At 38.0% G+C, this 22245-nt stretch overlaps 1 protein-coding gene across 1 annotated transcript in view; it reads left to right on the top strand.

The window, feature by feature from the left end:
* VCAN (versican) overlaps positions 1-22245 on the top strand; it is a 114499-nt gene that overhangs the window by 79863 nt on the left and 12391 nt on the right. Inside the window, exons 7-10 of the mRNA XM_062017876.1 lie at positions 4736-4849; positions 8325-8438; positions 15835-15993; positions 16742-16824. Of these exons, the coding sequence (XP_061873860.1) occupies positions 4736-4849; positions 8325-8438; positions 15835-15993; positions 16742-16824 (470 nt within the window). The remainder of the gene's footprint in view (positions 1-4735; positions 4850-8324; positions 8439-15834; positions 15994-16741; positions 16825-22245) is intronic.

The raw sequence follows: 22245 nt of genomic DNA, 5'->3' as shown, positions 1-22245 counted from the left end.
ATCATGAGTCCATTGCTGATCCGTTGTTTTCAGGACAAGGATCGGGAGATGACCTTGCTGTTATTCCTTCTGCAGTGCCATCAACTGTCAAAGAAATCACAAGTACTTCAAGTCCTCAAGCCTCTCATCCTGCAAATATGGGACCCAAATTTTCAACTGTCAAGGAACAATACTTTGAAAGAGGAAGCATTGAATCAAATGCTGAAGCTAATGGAGAAGTTACAAGTGCTGTAACTGAGCTGCTGTCAGAAACAGACCAGTTCCCCAGCTCTGTGATCACCAGCTCCCCACATTTAACAGAAGAGAGTTCCAAGAGCTTCAGCTCTAAAGAAATTAGAGAGATGACACATTATTTTGTTACAACTGAAGAACCTCACGATAAGGAAACAGATTATAGGAGGGAAGAAGATGAAACAAATAGGACAATAGCTACTTCTACAGCTGTAACTCAAGAGGAAACTTCGCATTTGCTGATTAAAGGTGGTGTAACTCCTGCTTCTGTAATACTGGGTGGAACTCCTAATCTTGAAACTGAAGAATTGCTTGTAACATCAACAACAAAAATGCCAAGTAGAGTATTACCTGAAAGCTCTGGAGAAGGATCTGGCTGGGTTGGTGTTTTGGATTCATCTTCTGATATGTTTACTCATTTGTCAATACCCCCTGTGTCAAAAGTAGACCTAAATGCTTCATCTAGTGTTCCTGGGGAAGTTTATTCTGAAGTTATGACAACAGAGACATCGATAGATGGGTCACACACTGTGACCACAGGACTAGAATCCCTTTTTAAAGAAGACAAAGAGATGGTGGCAAATCCATCTACGGTTCAACCAAAGACAGCTAAAGTAGAAGAACTAACAAGCGATACTGGGATATATGAGAAAATTATTCCCATGATTGATGATAAAAAAAGTGTTATATTGAACGTTTCTGTTTATGGTGATATTACATTAATTGAAGAACGACTTCAAATACCATCAGAAGAAACAACTATTATAGACATGGATCACTCAAAATCAATGATTGAAGATATAATAAGTGTGCAGACAATGCCAAATCTGGTTATACAATCAACATATGGCAGTGATGACAGCAATACAGCTGAAGGAGAGAAATATGATTCAGCATCTACATTTTCTGTAACCAAAGAGAAGACAATTGGATCTGGTGATAGTCCTTTAAGTACTTCCAGTTCACCAAATAGTGAATTAGTAACAACTGGGCACAGGCTAAAATCAGATGACAAGGATTTGGATTCAGAGAACACCATGAAGTTTTCAACAGAAACTCTTATCACTACCAAACTCTCTGAACTGAGCATTTTCCTTCCTACAGTACCATCGCTGGTAAGCCCTCCTGCTCCTCATGAGTCTAAACATGTAACAAGCACACCAGAAGATACCTATGAGCTGAATACTTCAACAAATAACCAAGTAATAGCAGATCAAAGTGAAACAATCTCTATCTCTGGCTTTTCTGGAATGGGACAAGAAGAACTGGATGATAAGCAGTCTGTAGTTCCTTCTCTTACATCTGTTTTAACTGCTGAAACAGGAAAGGCTTCAACAATTGACATGCTTGATGTAAGTATTGTCACCACACAATATACATCCCCACTGACAACTACATCATCTAGCAAGAGTGATGAAAAACATCCTACAATATACACAAACACAAAATCGGCATCAATAGAATATGAAGAAACAGAATCAGTGACCTTTTATTCTGCATCTCAAACTCCTAAATCCTCAGTGACTATTCAGTTAGTCAATGGAGTATCTGAGTATCCTGAGCGTATAATTCCAAGTACATCATCATCAAAGGATTCAAATCAGTCTGATCATTCATCAGAAGGAACCTTCAAAGAGGTTAGTTCCGACATTGCAGCAACATATAAACCACCCACTACAGACCTCCTTGACAGAACAGAGTCTTCTCTGCTGGAGTTTTCTCTCAAGCCTATTTCAGAAAGCACAACTACAGAAAGTACTCCTCACTTTAATAGACTTGTGACAGCCAGGACAGAGGAGACAGAAACCTCTGTAACTGATTCAGCTGTAGAAGAAGAAGGCATTGTTTCTGGAGATTCTCCATCAATACATGTCTTGCCCACTGCTTTTCTGAATTTTGGAGAAAGTGTGAATACAGATTTTCCACAAGTTAGCACAATAAATGTTGAAGTGTCTTCAGAGACAGTGAATACCCCCCATCAAGGAGAGGACAGGAGTACTGAAAGAGAGATCCCATGGCTTTTTTCCACACCTGTTTCAGATTCACCTAGTAGTGTTGAAAGCGAAGTATTCAAGCCTGACCAGGAAGCAGTTACAATGCTAGCTTCATCTTCACAACCTTTGGATAGAAGCACAAAACCACAACCAGGTTTGTTTGGTTCAGAGGAGGTCACAACAATTTCTTCTAACATTGCAACAAACAGCACAGCCCCTGGAAACAGTCCATATCAAAATGAGCAGTCAACGATAAGCTCTGAGGAGCCAAATACTACTGAACTTGTAACTTCATCATTTTCTCTTCTGGAAGTCACTAATGGATCAGATTTCCTGCTTGGCACCAGTGTGGGTTCAGTTGAAGGCACAGCAGTGCAAATTCCAGGTAACTTCCAAATATGATCACTGTTGTATTTGTTTGTTGTGATACTTGTAAATGTGTGTCTTAGCTCTGATAAGAGATATGACAATCAGAGCATTGTGTAAAATAACAACAGAACTTGTGAGCCTCGAGCTAAAATCAGCAAGATTGTAACCCCTACAAAATGAAGGAGAATGCGGGTACCAAAACCCCACCTCTGTGACTTTTCCAGAGTGTTTGCATGATGGAGCTCTGGATCAGACTTAAGATGACCAGACAGTCCTAAAAGACAGGAAGGTAACACTGGTTGTGGTAGAGAATTAAAACTATAAATGTTTCATTTTCCAATTTCAAACAGATAATTTCTCTTGATAGCTTTTCTGTGTTGGCATGATGATAGTATGTATACAGTTGTTTTCTAGGTAAGGTTGTTTTATAACATCTTGCAGTTGATTTAAAGAGCAGATCTAATATGCATTTTAGCATCAGAATTTTCTATAAAAATTTCTTAACCTACAAGATAACTTTCCAGGCAAGAGGATACCTAGACTTCATGTTTTCATCCTATCTGTAGCTTGAACTGGTTGATACATTGTCTGTCTCTTATAAATTAGAGGCCTTTTTGTCAGACATCATTTGGCATAGTATTTTGTTTTACAGAATAGTTATCAGGTACTATTTCAGCATATACACAGATGGAGCAGATAGGCTCAATATGAGTAGCAATCACTTCAATTCATATGTTGTGTATATATAGTTGAGGAAAGAACTGAACTGGTTTAATTTTATAGTGTATTTTTTATCTTTCTTCAAATGATCCAGGTAGCTATCAATTTTAAAATGTTTACTGGGAAAACATCCAGTCTGTAAGAGGATAAACAGACAAAAACCACAAAAAACATCTTTAGGTGCTTAACATGGCCCTATATTTGGGAATTTCAGTGAAGCAGTCCTAAAACAAGTACAGTTTTATGGAAATTATCAAATTATTTTGAAAACCTCCAAACAAACATCCTGCCCATTTAATTACAATCCCAAATTTATGTAGAAGGGATTTTCTTCCAGAGGCTTTCAAATTCCAGTTTCCAATGACTAGGTATGAAACTTGGTACTTTAAGAAGACTTCTTTGAATGTCAAACCTGAAAGTGTAAAATAGATGATATTTGTCTTTCATGAAGCACAGTCAGATTGTTTTGGAAAAATATAACAAAAAATGTTAACTTTTCTCATGTCTCTCAATTGACTTAGGTTACACAGCTCTTCTACCCATATTTTAAGCTTTCAAAGCCAGTGGTTTCTTCTTGTATCCCAGAAGGACTATTTTCCTGATTTTCCTTTAACACTGAAAAGTTAGTATTTAGAACTGGTTACCTTGTTTGTGTGAGTAATTGCTCCTAGGCATTCAATCAAATGTGAATATGTAGGTGTCTAAACTCAGTTGAAATAAACATCACCAGAAGGCATAAAGCTCTGCATGGAAAAGCTATTTTAATGATAACTCCCTTAACAACTGAGGATCTTAAAGCAGGTAAGCTTTTATCTTAATGTTTAATTCAGTGATGAATGTATATATCTTTATTTGTGTTCTTGAAATGTGTTTTTTAAGAAACACAGGTGGGAAATATATACGTCTGAAAACATCCTTTCTAAGAAATAAGACTCTGTGGGCATCGATTAAATGTAGCAAAGTGAAACGACAGCAGCCAGACAGTATGTTCTGTGTACCCAGTCATTCTACATAAACTAACCCTTTGCAAAACAAAAAGCATTTTCCATTCATCATTCATATAATTTTTTTCAGCTATAATTAATTGTCATGTCATGCAAACTAAATCTTCAATAGAATATTATGACTGCCAAATACAGTACAAACTGCTATGAAAAAAATGTAATTCTGAAAATTATTTATACTGGTTCCTGATAAATGTCATGTTGCTGTTAAAGTTCAAAATAGTTATGCCTGAAAATAAACTTTACTATTTTATGAAACTGTCTTATTCTGAATAGTCTCTCAGTAGAGTTTCTGAAACTACTGTAAAGTCTGCAAGATCAATGCAGAAATGAAGAAAGATTTCCTCTTCCAAAAAATCAAAGATGACAGTTTCTTCAAACTACAGAGTAAATTTTCTTTTTCTACTTGTTTAACAGGCCAAGATCCATGCAAGAGCAATCCCTGCCTTAATGGTGGTACCTGCTACCCACGTGGTTCATTTTACATCTGTACGTGTTTGCCAGGTTTCAGTGGTGAGCAGTGTGAATTAGGTAAGCTGATGCCACCTAAATAATGAGTATAAAGTTTTCACACATTAAATATGCAAAAGTGGTGTGTTTAGAAGTTGAAGAATCCATAGACATTTGAAAAATTCCACAGTGAGGCCTTATGTCAGGGTGGTGGTTTAGCAAGGTGTCCACCAAGTTACATTACCACTCCCTATCCTAAACTGGACAGGAGAGAGAGAGAAATATAACAAACAGTCTGTGAGTCGGCATAAGGACAGAGAGATCACTCAACAATTAGTGTCATGGGCAAAACAGCCTCAATTTGGGGAGAAAAATGTTTGATTTATTAAAGGAATAGTAAGACCAAGGAGATGAGGAATGCAACTGAATCTTAAAAACACCTCCTCCCATCTCTCCCTCTTCCTGAAACTGTCTTTCCTTCCTCCCCAGTGGCGTAGTGGATGGGGGATGAGGGTTGTGGTCAGTTCGTTACAGATGGACTTTGCCACCTCCTCACACTCCCTGCTGCTACACTGTGAGGTCCCTGCCCATGGGAGACAGTCCCTCACAAACTTCTCCCACGTGGGTCCTTCCCATGGGCTACAGTTTCTCATGAACTGCTTTGGCATGGGGCCTCCCATGAGGGCAGCTTCTCACACCCTGCCCCAACATGGATCATCCACCAGGAGAACAGTCCTTTAGGTACTGACTGCTCCAGCCTGAGCCCCTCACAGGATCTAGTCCTGACAGTAAATCTGCTCTGGCATGGGCTTCTCTCTCCCCATGGGTTCCCAGGTCCTGGCAGGAACTTGTTCCAGGGTCAGCTTCCCATGGAGTCACAGCCTCCTTCAGGCATCCACCCACTCCGGTGTGGGCTCCTCCATGGGCTGCGAGTGGATCTCTGCTTCCCACTGGCTTCCATGGACTGCAAGGGCACAGCTGCCTCACCATGGTCCTCACCACAGATCTCGGGGGAGTCTTTCTCTCAGGGACTAAGCTCTCTCCTCCTCCTTCTCCATTGACCTTGGTGTCTGTAGAGAAGTTCTCACATTTTCACTCCCTGTTGCTGCAATTTAGCAACTGCGCAACAACTTCTTTCCCTTCTCAAATATGTTATTTACAGAGGTGCTACCTCAGTCACTAATTGGCCAGGCCTGGGTCAGGTGTGCGGTCCATCTTAGAACTGACTGGCCCTAAACCTGTCAGCTACAGGGGAGGCTTCTGGCAGCTCTTTGTTTAAAGAAGCCAACCTCGTAGCAACCTCACTACCAAAAAACCTGTCTCAGGCAAAACCACTACACTCAGAAGAGAACAGTAAAATGAAAGAGGTCTATCTGCCCATTTTCTCTCTACCCATGAAGTGCACAGATGTGTACTCACACAAAGATGGAGAATTTTAAACGAACTACATAAGCCAGAATTCCTAACATTAAGTTCATAAATACATAAAATAAAACCAAATAAAATTAATATTTGGGATCGTTCTTAAAAGCTTTGTGCAATTATTTGAAAAAGTGGTAAATAAACTAATCCCAAATGTGACTGGGAAGCTGAACACTGAATACCTGGTTGATTTTTTATTTCAAGGAAATTGTAACTATCATATTTATATGCATCTTTTTATAAATTAATTTTTTGGTAACTCTGCTAGCTGAGGATCTCTTCAAGCTGCCTGTGACATCTGTGTTTACCTGCAATGACTGTGAGTTTCAAAATACTCACCAGTACAGTGCAGAATAACCAGCTTTTCCTTTCAACTAGCAAGCCAAAATGTGATAAAAGTGGTAGGCTGTTTGGAAAGTTATAAGCTTCATTCCCTGATAAATACCATGGATTTGCCTGTTACACAGCCACCTTCAAAATTTGAAGGAAAAAAATCTCATGCACTGTTGCTAAAACAAGTTCAACTCATCCTGTATAGCTTTGGAGAAAAAAAGCCAACACCATCCAAATGTGCAGCATCTTCACAATGACTATGGTTCTGTTTGTGTCTTGAAAGACAGTATGTGATTAAAAAAAGTAATTATCCAGTGCTTTTTCTCCTCTCCTCTCCTCTCCTCTCCTCTCCTCTCCTCTCCTCTCCTCTCCTCTCCTCTCCTCTCCTCTCCTCTCCTCTCCTCTCCTCTCCTCTCCTCTCCTCTCCTCTCCTCTCCTCTCCCTCTCCTCTCCCTCTCCTCTCCCTCTCCTCTCCCTCTCCTCTTCCTCTCCTCTCCTCTCCTCTCCTCTCCTCCCCTCCCCTCCCCCCCCCCCCCCCCAATCTGGCCATTTCTTGCCCCCTAGAACTCATAGTGGCTTGTAAAGGAATTACAATGGGACATTCCACAGCCAGTTGCCATATAGAACTACATTCTGTGGGGCTTAAGAGAGTAAGCCTCAGCACTTTTAGGCCTGGATTCAGGGATGGTTGAGATATAAGAAATAAAATACTGACTTGAGACTCAGGGAAGTTCTATGTATAGGTATAAAATGTTGCCTTGAGAACTTTCCAAATTACTGGAAAAAATAAGAACCAGCATAAAATTGGAATAGTTTATTAAAAATTAAATTATTTTGTAAGAAGCCTTGCACGATGCAATCATTATTCTTAGGATTGCACAACTCGTTGCTGGTTTGTAGATACGTGGTGGTTTGCAGATATGTTTAACTTCTCTCTTGTATTTTAGTCACTCACTACTAGCAGTTTACTTTGGACTAAGATGTTAGCATTGAGATCTAAGCTGTGATTGTTTCAGAGGAACAGCATTCATTAGGAAACATCATAAAAACTACATACATACTAGCTTGTAACCTGTGCAAATACATACACAAAGTAATTATATTAAATAAACTAGTGCTTTAACTTAAAAGATGAAGAAGCCAGAAGAGTCAGGGAGAGCAATGTTATTTCATGACTGGGAACATTACTATCAGACTAGTCATTAAATGAGATTGTCTTTATGGTGCTTTGTCCTTATTTTGATAAGATTAGACAAGGAAGAAATGAGAAATGCAAACCAATGAGGTGCCAAGATATTCTGCTTTGCAGACTAAAATTAATAGTCTGTTTGATGGTATAGGGTAAGATTTCTAATATTTGAGAATCCTGAATGTTTTGGAAGTCTCCAGCAGCTGATAAGAATTTTTTGTGTGCCTTGGTCACACACTCTAGTCAAATTTTCCACCACTATGGGAAAAGACTACAGACCGCACAGTATCACTTCTTTCTCAGACACCCAACGAGGAATTGAAGGTCTGGGTTTTAGAAATTAACTCAATAGTCAGAGTGTAGGATATATAATGGTGGATTAGTAATGTTGAATTTCTCAGAGAAACTGCTTCTTGGCTTGTGGATGATAAGAAAGGAACTGTTCACAGTGAAACTAGTTATCATGTAAATAAACCAGTCACATGGATCTTTTGCAATACTTCACTCTTCTGTATTGAACTGGTCCTGGTAATAAGTATGACTAAGGCTGAAGTACATTTCCATTCTAGGAGGTGGACTGATTACAAGAATTATTCTATCTTGATGTTGTAGATATTGATGAATGCCAGTCTAATCCATGCCGGAATGGAGCCACATGTATAGATGGCCTCAATACCTTTACTTGCTTGTGTCTGCCAAGCTATGTAGGTGCTCTCTGTGAACAAGGTAAGGTGTATTTTTTAAACTGTGATGATCAAGGTAATCTGTTTTGATTGCAACACCCTGAAGTAACAGGTCAAAGTCTGCTGAAAACAAGAGGATAATAAAACTGTCAAAACCTGTGCAAAGCCACCAGTGATGAGGAAAGATTAGAATTTTTTAATATATTAGACTCCTGTGATTTCTGGCTTTGGATTTTTTGTTTATGGTTACATCTGCACCATCTTTTCAGATGGATGGTAACAAACTCCATCAACGTGCAAACCTGACGAGAAGTCATGCTACTACTGTACCAAATATAAACTGGTATATTGGCCCTTTTCTGTGTCAAAATATCAACATCTGTATAGTTTTAATTTAGCTCCAAGGCAAGCACAGCCTGCTCAGATTGCCTTGCAAACTACTGGAGAGACACATAGAAAAGTTCTCTCATTACTGTAGTGACACTTATGGAATAATGAGTGGGAGTAGTTTCTCTCAGAGCTTCTGTCTTTAAAATTTATATGCAATGTGAGAGATGTGTCAGAATCCATCACCTTCAACAAGTATCCCTGGGAAGCGGGAATAGTGTACTCAATATGCCAGATAATATATCGATCCACTGGCTCCATCAAGACCGTAGCCTTGACAACTTCATCCCAGAATTTTCAAAATTATTTGTTTTGTTATTATTTTACAAAAAGTAGGTGTAGGATCACAATTACCAGGAAGTTGTAAAAGACTTTCTAAACTAGACAATTGGAATCAAATTAAACATACAAGTCTCCATAATAGTTAGAACATTGCCTGCAAGAAATCCCATTGTATTTACAAGAAATATTTACAATGCTTACTCAATATTTACATGTAGGAGGAGGAATAGGGTTGCAACATCTGTTTTGTCAATACAATTAATGAAGACATTTCCATGAGAAAAAGAAATAAAGTTTTAAAGTGTACTGTATAAAGGTTATGAAAATAATTTTCTCTTTTTATTCAGCTAAATGGTTTTGTTTACAGGAGAATGAACCAGACCTTTAGATTTGTTTAATTAATATTGTGTATTTTCATGCTTGTCACTTATCTTCAGTGAAAAGCAGTTTGCAAACTCTTCCATCTCAATCTGTAGAGATTAGTTTGTTAGACCTGCAAACTTTCAAAGCTGACCAGCTCCAGCACTTTTCATTCTTAAATGTTTTCAGTAGTCTAGCTAATCTTGTAATTTGAAAGGACTTTCTGAATCACTTCTCTAAAGTTATAAGTTGACAGTGTTTTCACAACAAAATAAAGAAATATTCTCATTATCTTCCTCCTCTGCTTCATTCCAGCAAATCCATAATAGTGAGTGGCTCTGAGTACCCTGGTAGCTTTCAGCTTTTTATGACCAACCTGAGAGTGCATTTTAGGTGGTTAATGGGAACATTTCCTAGTTTGTCAGTCAGAACCAGAGTCCTGCTCACTCAGCTTTGGAATTTAAATTTCCTCCACTTAAAGTCCTGCAGTGGTTTGGGACTTGGGAAAAGCATTTAGTGCCAGATTTCCACTCCACTAGACAAAATAAAACTGTGTTGGCGATTCAGACATGGTTGTCTGGCAAGCAGGCTTTACTTCAAGGCACCAGTCCTGACCTCACTAGATTTAAAGGCCAGCCAGAACGACAGAACGTGTACCTCAGTGCCACAGGAAAGGTGGAGTTGAGCACACTGAGATTATATTTCACTACTATTTTTTTTTTTTTCCCTCCAGTATATACTGTTCATTTTAGAAAGCACTGAAAAAAAAATCAAGCTGAAGGGCTTTTTTCAGTCATGGTGCTGGATATTCAAAATGCAGTGGAAGGGAATGGCAGTAGTGAACATGCATTGCCTCTGGGAATGAAGCTCAAAGAAGGAGACAACTCCACTACATCCTAGTATCACAATACTGGTGTAGAAAAAAAACCCACAGAGCTCAGAATTTCACCTAAGTGCTCTTGTGAGGCTGTTTTAGACTAAGGGATCTTTGGCTGATGATCTCTGCCTATGTCAACATTAGGAGGGGATGTGACCAGAGGACAGTGCAGATGCACATCAGGGAGCTCTGGCAGGTGGTAGAAGTTAGAAGAGCCTTCAGGGTGATCTAACCGAGGGTGAGCGAAATCAATCCTGAGGATCGGTGAGCTGTAGTTGGCTCCCTAACAGATGATTTTCTTGCCAGATGGAAACAGTTCTGCAGACAATCAGAGCCCAGGAACTTCTGAAGAGGGCTAAAGTTGTCTAGTGTTAAGAGCAGAGCAGCTGTGAGTGTTTCCTCTTTTAACTAGACTGGTAGCTCACTAAGCCAGTGTTGCTTCTGGTTCAGACTAGATTAAAATGAGTGGATTACCTGTGTTAGATAATACTTTCTTTTGTCCACTGCATGTATCTTTTTGAAGTACAGATGCATATTCTGCATGTCAGTTGGTCATACTTGAACATCATTTCTCAAAATTCAAAAACATCCTAAAACTCCCTTTTTCCAAGAGTGACTGCATGCTACAGTGGATCTTGATGCGAGTCTTATCCTGGGGGGGCCATTTGTCTTTCCATTGCCATCTCTCTGTGAAAAACCCTTATGAGAGTTCTTGGTGTCCATGTAAATGTGTCCACAGCTGAGATCTTCCCAGTTTTGCTGTCTGAAGCGTTGCTTTTCAAGATCCCTGTTTGAGGGAAGAGGAAAGGAAGGCTGTTTGTTATCCTCATTCACACGGAAGGAAAACCTCTTCCTTCCTTGGCTGGTTTCCCTTTCATTTTCTTCTTTTGCTTTTTTAACTGGTGTCTACTTCCATTCAAGGAATGGTGTCTGTGGCCCAGACTTAAGGTTTGGCTTTCTCTGCTGCAGGAGTGCTGCAAGGTTTCTGCAGGGTCACTTGGACCTGCCTTTGTACTAAATGCAGCTGCATGCATGCATTTATGAGCCAAAGTGGCACATATGTATTTGACGGGGGACATGCCTCCTTTGCATAATACAACCAGCTGTTCTTTTCCAGAATCTAACCCCAAAACCTCTGATAATTCTTAATCATATTATCAGGAACAATGTTTTTTTATAACCAAAGTTCATTGTTCAAATATCTGTTATTACTCTGGTCTCATTTGGTTCACTCTGTTCTCAGGGCTTGGTAGTTTGAAATGGGAGTATTTGAGAATGGCTCAATGTAAAGATAGTTTCTGAAAACAGCTGGTCTGTAACTGATGTCTTTCAGCTGAGAAGGGATTATTTCCAATATTTACCAGAGAAATGGTTTCTTCTCAAGATGTGTGGGCTAATGGGCCTCAGGCATTTGTTCATCTGCTGAGGGCAGTCAGTCACAGATAAACTTCACAGCTGAGTAAGAGTTTCATTATGTTCTAGTACCTGTGTTTCAGCCTTTATTTTCCTTAAGCCTCTTAGGGAATTTGTTTAAAGACAAGAGACCTATTGTCAGAGGCTTACTGCAGCTGTTGAAAAAGCTGTAACTATCTACGTATTAAACCTACAGAGATTTTTTTTTTAAATGCAGTGTTTAGAGATGTTGTTATACATATACAATTATAGTTGCAGAGAACAGAAGCTGTGTAAATAGCTTCTTGCACACATCACTGGAAAAGCCTGTAAATTGTCATAAATCTAAGACTAGTCAGACAACTTTTAAGACACCATAAATATGGCAAACAGTGTTTCACTCTTTCCATCACATTCTGGAATAAGGTTACAGAAAGCTGTGATTACCTCCCTGGATAAGTATACAATGAACATGGAGTATTGTATTCAATAAATGCTTGCACCTACTCTGCTTACAGGTGATTGAGTCAGAAAATTTATAGCCACCTGCAATTAGACTTTACTAGTCCAGCAAAGGCATGAAAAACTTGTGCCCATATGGAGCCTTTATGTTTGTGTCACCCTTTCAGTTTCATTAATGTAATAAGAGAAACTTTCAGGACAAAGCACTGCAGAGGTGAATCAGGCCCTACGTTCTTACTTGCCTGGTTTGCATTTTTCTTTTTCTAGCCTCCTGACTCTTCCTCATTCTTTTTTCACTTTCTCATCAACTTCTCTCCTAAAAAAAAAAAAAAAAAAAAAAAGCAAAGCTCTCTGTATCTCTCCTCCCCTTCTGAAGATCCTATGTATCTTATTGCCATCACCTTTTGCCTTTGTAGATTTGGGCTGCAATCAGGTGCAGAATCTTCTGTTTTGGAAAACAATATGCCATTTTGGATAGGAGGGATGAGTTGCATGCATACTGCAGTGCAGAAGTTTGAACTAAAAGTGCCTATGTCTCTGACATTCTCTCTCTTGAGAAGAGAAATTTTGCCCTTTGTAATTCTTGCTTAGGCCACTATATCTCATTATTTGAACTCAATCGTCTAAGTTTGGTATTTTTAAACCTCCTTGATTCCCCTATGTGCCTTCCATCAGATCTTCTCTCAAACCATACACTTCTTCCCTAGGAAAGGCTAGGGAAGTCTTGATTGGAGTAGCCTAGAAATGTTTTCTGGCCACAATTTTCTCATCATACAATGCTGCTTGTTATTGTTTGACTTCTTTCCTCTGGAACAGGAAAGTCCCTGAACAAGAGGAAGAATAAAATCTTAAGCGCCTTCACAAAGGACATAGCTCTATTAGCTAGGATTGTGTGGCTTAAATATACATTCAAGAAAGCTGAAGGCAGACTAAACTTTAAAATGGCCTAGATGCCAGAGACTAAAGTTGTATCTGCAAACTGTACCTACCTCATAAATAATACAAAGAGAGAAAAGATAAAAAACTAGCAAGTTGGTAGTATAGATTACATTCCTTTTTCACAGCTGGATTACTCAGAGCACAAGCACAGGATGGGATTACTCAGAGCTTAACTTGTTGAAAACAGAAGAGAGATAATCAGTGTAAACTCTATTATGCCTTTTTTATTTGGTACATTTATGTCTGTATTGATGACTTCCAGAAAAAGGTTTTGATACCTGACTTCTAAGAAAATTACTGCAGTGTTACCGGTGTTGTCAGAAATTGTCAAAGAAATATTGATAAGTCTCTGAAATCCATTTATGTGTACCTAAAGTATACTTTTTACCTTGGGAGACTTAAAAACGTTAAAGAAAAGGGATACTTTGATGTTTCAGGGTATGAAAAGTCTCTTCCTGCTATGAATTAAGGACTTGCTTTGTGCTGTGAAAAAATCATTCCACAATTGTCTTTCAGATGGTAGCTGCTCAAACTTAAGAAATATCAGAGTTTAAATATTTGCAGTCATATGTTGATGCTATATTCTGTAATGTTGTATTTTCTATACTACTTCAAATATATTCTGTGATATAATACAGGGAACTAAATCCAAGCCTACAGTGGAAAAAAATATTAGTATCTTTTGTGCAACTCATAAACAATGGTACCTGTGCCTTAGGTTGGATTTAAAACAATAGGAAAACTACCTTAATTAACTCAACTTTTTTTAAAGTCCATTTTCAATTTATTTGAGAAACCTTATTCATCCAGTTTACTGCAGTTGGATACTATTTATCACAGCAAAAAGCTTATTTGTAATTTTTAAAATTTATTTTTACAAAAGACAATAATTCTTATAATTCTGGAATTCTTATAAAATATTCTTATAAAAAATTCTTATAAAAAAATCAATCTGTGTAAAATGAAGAGCTTTGTTAAGGGACAATGAAATATCTCACAGAAGACACACAAGTGTTCCCTTTACAACTAAGGTCACTCCTCAGTTATTTTAAATGAAAGGAACAAAGGAATGCAAAAATTTAGCTCTACACCCAGAAAATGGGCTGCATTCTGCCCTTTGCAAGTCTCATTTGTATTACTTAATGTCTTTAAAAGCAGCGTTCAGCCTGCCCTTACATGCAAATAGTCATTCCCCTGGCCTCACCACCTGCATCACACATATCACACATGTCAGGGCGGTAAATATGGCAGTCTTACCATCAGCTGTTAAAACTGCAATGATCACTGTAGCAGGCAAAGCCCTGCTTTAGGGTCTGAATATAAACCATTGTGGCCACTATTGCCCATGCAGGAGAACCTCAGGGAGTGATGAGCCTCGATGTGTTTGCTTGCAGAGTTGAGTTCTCAGCAAATGGAAAACATCACTGGTGAAGGGCAGGGGACACAGCGCTCACCTCCAGCAGCTAGTGCTGACTTATCACACCTGGAATGGATCCTGCACTTCAATTCAGGGGGCCAATAGCCCCAGAAATACAAGTAGGGAAGACTGACATTTACTAAATCATCCTTTGAGATGGACTACTGAGTGTAGGCTTTTGTCCCATAGTGGGTGTTTATCAATACTAAAACTCAGAAGTTGTCACTAAAATTAAAATTCAATATACTGAATCCTGTTCTCCAGAGGGCTTCCAGTCTCTAAAAGTCTTCTTTGAGGTCAATATTGTAGGATGAATGCTGTCTTGTCCGTGTCAGCATCTACTTATGAATGGCCACTGCAAATGTTTGAATAACAAGGGCTTTCAGCATTCAACAGTTACAGTTGCAAATATATTAAATATAGGCTTAAATTTATCTCAGGATATATAAGACATCCTCTGGGAAAGCTGCGCAATGCAACCATGCTTTCTATTTTGAGCAATAGTTAAACTGTACTACAAAGAGTTAAAAGATATTCAAAAGCCACCTGGACGAGCTGCTATGTGACCTACTCTAGGTGGTCCTGCTGTGGCAGAAGGTTGGACTAGATGATCTTTCAAGGTCCCTTCCAGCCCTTAAGAATCTGTGATTCTGTGAAAAACCCCCTTGGCCAAAGCATGTTGTTGACTATTGACTGTATTGACTTACTGAAAATAAGACCTCCAATTTCATACCCAGAATGTGTCTGTATGCCTGGAAAGGCCAGATAGTTTCTTTCAGGAACAAGGAAAATGGGTTTTGGAGGGGTAAGTTCAGAAAGACAATTCTGCAGCTTTGTATCTGTAGACTGAACAATCACAAGCACTTTATTTTGACTCATCAGTTTCTCCCAAATGAAGGTAATTCAGTATAGTCACTCAAAGAACTATTTCTCTTGCAAGTAAAAATTCCCGTCTCCATAGATAGATTCAGAAAACTCAGATGAAATGTAGACTAACTGCAGTCTGACATGTAAGTATTTAGTTCATCCAGAATTATGGACAGAAGATGTGCTCCTGAAATTGTCCAGATACGACCCAGTGTAGGCTCACAAAGTTGCCAGTTGCAATTATACTCCTTAAATGAGTAATAATCTTATGCTAGGTAAAACAAAACTACCTGAAAATGTAATGTGGTCTCAAGGATAAGTGTTGATTGTTTGCATGTGTACTGTTTAATGGATGGATGTCTTCTTGAACCTTTGCTCTGTAGAAAATCTATCCACTTGCATGAAGCCTGTGTTTCACACGCATTGACAGAGATGTGATTTATTTGTTTGTCACAGACACAGAGACCTGTGATTATGGCTGGCACAAGTTCCAAGGGCAGTGCTACAAATACTTTGCCCATCGACGTACATGGGACACGGCCGAAAGGGAATGCCGTCTCCAGGGAGCACACTTGACAAGCATCTTGTCTCACGAGGAGCAGATCTTTGTGAACCGTATGTACTGTTAGGATTCCTCTATGCAAAAATTGGCACTGAGGGTTCAGAGCTAGTGAAATACCCTCCTAATCTCTCAGCTTTTACATCTCCATCATAAAATAGACTTTTAGAAAGTTTAAACGGCACACCTTGTGTTCCTTGAGTTTACTTTTGCAATCCATTCAAGTTCCCTATCACTATTAAGTTATAATTTGTTACATAGAAAATATTTGGTTTTGAGGAAGAATTACTGCTTTGTCTGTCTAAATTAGAGAACCTATTTTTTTTTTCCTGGAATCTACATGCTACCATATATTGGTTTAGACAGGCATAAAGAAATAGTTCCTATACATAGTGTTGCACAATCTAGACAACACTGGTCATAGCCTAACTAAAAAGTGAAAAATGTGGAATAAAATGTGTGAGTTTATTATTTTAATAGGATTTTGCCTTTTTGTTGGTTTTTTTTTCTTCTCCCCTTTTATGTGCTTAGGTAGGAAACTAATCTGTTTTCTTTGGGACATGTCATCAGGAGGAAAGGGACAAGACTGTTTAAAACCATTAGATGGAAGTTTGCATTTTTGTAGGCATCCCAAATTGAAATGGAAAAGTTGAAAAACAGCCTGAATATAGTTGTTTGCACAAGGAGTAGAATCATCCTAGGAACAGCATGTCTGATTTGTTCTGTGAAAATTCTTTTTATTTTCTTTGGTAAAGTCTCTTCCATTTATGGGAAAAAAATAAAAATAACCTTCTGGTTCCTTAGGTATTGGGCATGACTACCAGTGGATAGGCCTCAATGACAAGATGTTTGAGCGTGATTTCCGCTGGACTGATGGTAGCCCACTGGTAAGATGCCTTTGAAATGAAATCACTCATTCATTTCTTTTTGTGGTTGGCTTATCAAATTCCCACCAGCACTGAGGGAAGTTGAATGAAAAAATCCAGTCATTAAGTATGCATCCAAGCAAACAGCCGGCACTTTTTTTGAGGGATAACTAACATTTTGTGACATAGTTCTAAAATAATATTTTTAGGTCTTACTATATGTAGGACCTCTCAAAGCTTCCAAACAGACAATCTCAAAAAGCATGACTGTAATTTAAGGGCCTCTGCTGGAACTTGTTTGCATTATGCCACCCCTCCTCTCACTTCTGTGTATGGAGCAGAATACATTTTTCAGATAAGGATAATGCATCCAAGTTTTTCTGTTCACTGGATCTGTGTGAGTGCAAAAAGTAGCCTCTCAAGTACTGTTGGAGACTGTTCTGGTCTCTATGGCAGCTCTACAGCAAGGATAGAGAAGCAGCCAACCGTAAGTGGTTCAGGAGGCTTGTAAACAATAATCTGTCCATAAAATTTTGAGATCCTGATGATAACTCTTACTACCTTAAAACAAGAAGGAAAAGGAGGAAGAATACATTACCCAGGAGAGGAAGAATACACTACCCTCCTTTATCTAACCCAAATAAAAAAGCTGATAGATATAGGAAATAGTTGAGCCCTTTCCAATTTAAAACAATCTCTTTTGCAGAAGTAACAGGTGTTTTTTTTATATTTAACACCCATTGAAAAACATTACATTAAAAAAAACACCCAAACTGGTTATGCTTGTTGTTTTCCTTTCCAGTTGCGAATTCTTCTTAAAGCAGAAAGCATCTGGACACACATACGCACATGCTCACACATGCATGCAATGATCATTGCTGCACACCATGTGGCTACAGATTATGTAGAAAGACACTTGAGGCAAAGCAGGCTCCATTTACTGCCATTTCATGTAAATATCCAGAGGTGTAAAGTCCTCTATAGTGACTTGTAAATAAGCCATTTCTTGGGAAATGTGTGGCAGGTGACAGCACAGAGGGGAAGAAACAGGTAATGAAACTTTTTTGGTTGGAGCTCAGAGTTGGTCTGGGCTACCTGCAGGGATTGGTCAAGGAGCCTACACTTCACTAAAGGATCTAAAATTAAGTGAGATAAATTTGGGCATAAATATAATGCCTAAAGGCACAGCCTAGCTTACACTGAGAAGTGTAAAAGAAGACACATACTCATGTACTCTAAGGACAAATCAGGGATGATGACATGAAGGAAATGAAAATTAGGGTTGAGATTCTATTTTTAAACTCAGGCTGTAAGGCAAATGTATTACATTTTACTTTAATTTTCAATTTTAACAAATTGGGATGTTCTAGGAGCAGGATAAGACCACCTGTCCAACAGATTCCTCTTTTGATTTATTTTTTTTTTCCCTATTTTATTTTTCTTTTCTTTTTAACAATTGTTTCTTCCTTTGGAAATAATTTAAGTGTCTCTTGAAATAATTTCTGTTCATTGCTTCAGTAGCTTTTCCTCACAACTTATTCCACACTGCTTCTGGACAGCATGGTTCTGAGCAGCTTCCTTATTTCCTCCTTTTTCCTAGCTTTTAACTTTTTTTTTATACTTTCTAGCCACTCTTCTGGTTACAGTGATTTGCTACTTAATAACAACATTAACATTATTAAATATATGCATCTAGTGTATTTCCTTGATGACATCTTAAAATTCCAATGAATTTGAATACAGTGTAGGATGAAAAACTACATCATCTATGCATTTGAAAGTGAACAGTAGTCATGGTAATGTTAAATGCATTAATTAATTTCTGGCCATAAAAATCAGCATGATTACATCAACAGACAAATTCCAACTTGAATTTTGGAGATTAGAAGTTGCCTTATCAAATAAGCTTATCAGTAGTCAAAATCTAACTAGCCTTCTTGTGTTTTACATATCGGGGGGGCATCTGTAATTCATCCATTTCTAACTTTGTTGCCAACTTCCTTACTTTACCTGGTATTATCTATTGACAATTCTATTCAACACTTCTGGCATAGAGGAAAATTTATCAGGTCTGCTGAGTATTCCCCTGATATGAGTTTTCTTGATGATACTATTAGACTGGGCAGCTACAAGGGATTTACGTTCATCATTATCTTGACACTTGTTTGAATCTTCTGCCAAAAACAGCTTGTTTTAATATGAACATGATGCTTACATGATTTTGTTAGATTTTGGATGCAAAAAAAAAGTTCTGATGCTTGGTAGACTTGAAAGAAATAAATACCAATAGCAAGATATGAGTATGGATTTACTGGCACAGTGCTGCAGTTGACTCAGTACTGCCCAGATGAAATAGCTGTGATACATTTTAGTGATTACTCTTTCACATAAGTTTTCTGTTTGAACAAAAAGTAAGGTCCTGGAATTGAGAATCATTGAACCACAGATTCGACCACTGGAGGTTATGGAACAAGGTTTTAATTATTTTAGTACTTATTTTCCATGGACATAAGGAAACCCACAACTTGAATATTCAGTATGTTGAAAGGAAGTATTTTGCCAGGTGTTGGCATGTATTTTATTAGCAATTTCTGGAAAAGGGATAGGATACTTTTTTTTTTTTTTTTTAAGTTTGAACCCAAAAGGTATTTCTACCAATGGAAGGAAATCAGTCATTTTTTGACATTTTAAGCTCAGGCCAAGTTTGGGGTTTTTCCCCTATTTTTTAAACTGGAATTACATGCCAGCCATCATTAAGTATATTAGTTGGAAAAAGCACACACATAAAGCTCATTAGTGAAAATCAAGAAACACACTTCCAAATGCACTGCACATTGTTTCTAAATACAGTGAGCTATTGACTATGCATGCCCACTTTAGCTGTTTTTGTGGACATCATAATCATGTGGCCCACTGCTATATAAATCTTGTTCTACCTCACTTCCTTTGTCTTCCAAAACACAGGGGAGCACACATCTTGTCAATTCATGTGAGACTGAGGGTGATAAACTCACCATTCTCCCTATCTAGTTAAAGTGAGAAAGCTTAAATTCTCAGAAGGGGTTGTGGAAGTTTTCCTTACCTCATGAATCAATGAATAATAGTTTCAACAACCAAATGAGTAAGGACCATTGAGTTATCTGTGCTGTATCCAAGTGGGATTCGTTCATGCCCCTTCAGTGGAATGGGAGGTTTATTTATTTTTTTAATGCATATGGGACAAAGTCACCAAGATTTTTTGAAAGTAAGCATGTTGAATTAAGATTCTTATTGAGAAACATACACTGAACATATAATACCCTTGGTAAGCTTTCAGCTCTGCTGAAAATTGGTGCAATGTAGGTCCTAGTAACAGACTAACTAGTCAATTACTTGTGATATCTTGGAATTCTAGTGTTTTACCCCTATAGAAGATACTGGCTGTTCTGAACTTATCAAAACCAGCAGAAGTCAACAAAGCCCCTCTATCCCTATGCATGCTTTTCATGTATCCACTGGAATACAGAGTTCTTCAAGAAAAGGTGTCTTGAGTGACAAAGCAAGTGCAATCAGATCCAATGAGAAAGCAAAAAATAGTATTTAAAACCCTTTGGTTCTGATGATACTTGTCTATACCTGCACAGAGTCTGCCTTTTTTACATAACAAGAACTTCTTCGACAAGGAAAAGTACCCTAATAAAATAGAAAATAGGCATACTCCTGAATCAGTATTGTAGACACCTCACTGAATTATCCGATGCATAGTTATCTGTGTGCTTTTAGGGGATTTTGGCAGGTTTATTACTTAACTGTAAAGTAGTTTTTAATTTAAAACTGCTCAGTAGTTTCCTGCCTTTCAGGCAAAATGGCATAATCTTATGCAATGGATTGGATTGTGTAGATAAAATCTTGCCATCTGGTAAAAGATGCATTTTCAGCATGCTGTACCCACTACCTCCCAAACAAAGATCGGGCTTGAAAAATTCCAAAAATGAACACAGTAGCTAGGTCATACCTCTTATGCCCTAAAGTTTAATTGTTGATCCAGTTGCTACTTTTCCACAAACAAATTACTTTCCAAGTAACTGATCTTTCATTATACCGGATTTTATTGGCCAGGACAATTTGCTTATATTTGTCTTTTTTGCAATTTCTTTAAAAAACAAATTGGGAGCTTCTTGGCTAAGGTCAGAGCATGTCTTCAAAGGAGCTCTTGGCTAAGCTTGGGCTACCTAAGCAATATGCAGAACAAAATAATTTATAATTAAAGTAATCTGTGGAATCCATTGCTGGCCACTCATCTGAATCTAATTTGTTCTGATTTGTTGTCCTGTATCTGTATGGCAGGAAGCAATCTTTTCTCATCTATGATGTATTCCTGTATTCTCTTTTCTTCATTTTTCTGTGTTTCCAGTGATTGGGAGAAGTGGATTTGTGTTCTGGAGTTGATAGGCCACAAGAAAGTCACTTGACAGAAACAATTATTCCCTTTTTATATCAAGAGGAAAGCATTGACTGCAGCTGTGTTAGTATAATGTAAAAAAAAAAAAATAGAATGCTCTTTCAGGAAACCTAGATCTTTACTCGTGGTGCAAGTTAAGTGAGAGATGGAGATTAGGGACCATTGTCCCTAAAAAATGGGCTTGGAACATTGGAGATTACGTGCATTGGTAGGAAGAGAATTTGTAACCTTCAAACTTTGGCATATCTGCCTAGTTCCAAATTTCAGATAATTTGTTTCAAAGGTGAAGCTAGTGAGAGCAGGTACTGAAGTGTGTTCAGAGAACTCACAGCACTCCAACTTTTTAGAGCTTCATTTTTCATTACTTCCTGAAAATGAAGCCAATTCCTGCTCAAGACGTTTCAGGTATGATTACTTTGACAGATGCAAGAGGCATAAGAAAATAACACTATTTTTTAAAGAGTGAGTTTTGTTAGCTCTGCTTTTCTTTAGTTGCAGCATAGTTACAGGGCTGTTCTTTTGGCATTCGGTGTGGGAAAGCATTAGTTTTCCTAAGATTTGCATTCTACACAGAAATGAGTATGGTTATATCTAAGACTTTGTTTACATTTTAAAAATTACAAAATCAGAATTATTCTTGCACTCTTCTGCAGATTTTTGTCCCACAATTCCGTGAAAATGAACAGCTCTATGACAATCTTCATTCCACAATTACATAAAAACTTCTAAACAGTAAAACCAATAACATTTGGGAAAATCACAGTGATGCCAGAGAAGAAAGTAAGGCCTAAATACTCACATAATTATGTGAGAAGAGGAATTTGTCCATGCCTACTTGGATCTTTGTATACTTTAAATTTTGTATAATACAAACTACAAAATAACCAAATTTACATTATCAGTGGAGGTATTTACTACTTGGCTTGATCAAAGGAAGAGTGAACACAGTGTGACATTTGAAAATATCTTAGGGAAATTAAATTTAAATCATTCACTTAGTT

This window comes from Colius striatus, chromosome Z (genome assembly GCF_028858725.1).
Source record: "Colius striatus isolate bColStr4 chromosome Z, bColStr4.1.hap1, whole genome shotgun sequence".
Classification (NCBI taxonomy): Eukaryota; Metazoa; Chordata; class Aves; order Coliiformes; family Coliidae; genus Colius; species Colius striatus.
This window is presented reverse-complemented; position numbering and strand designations above follow the sequence as displayed.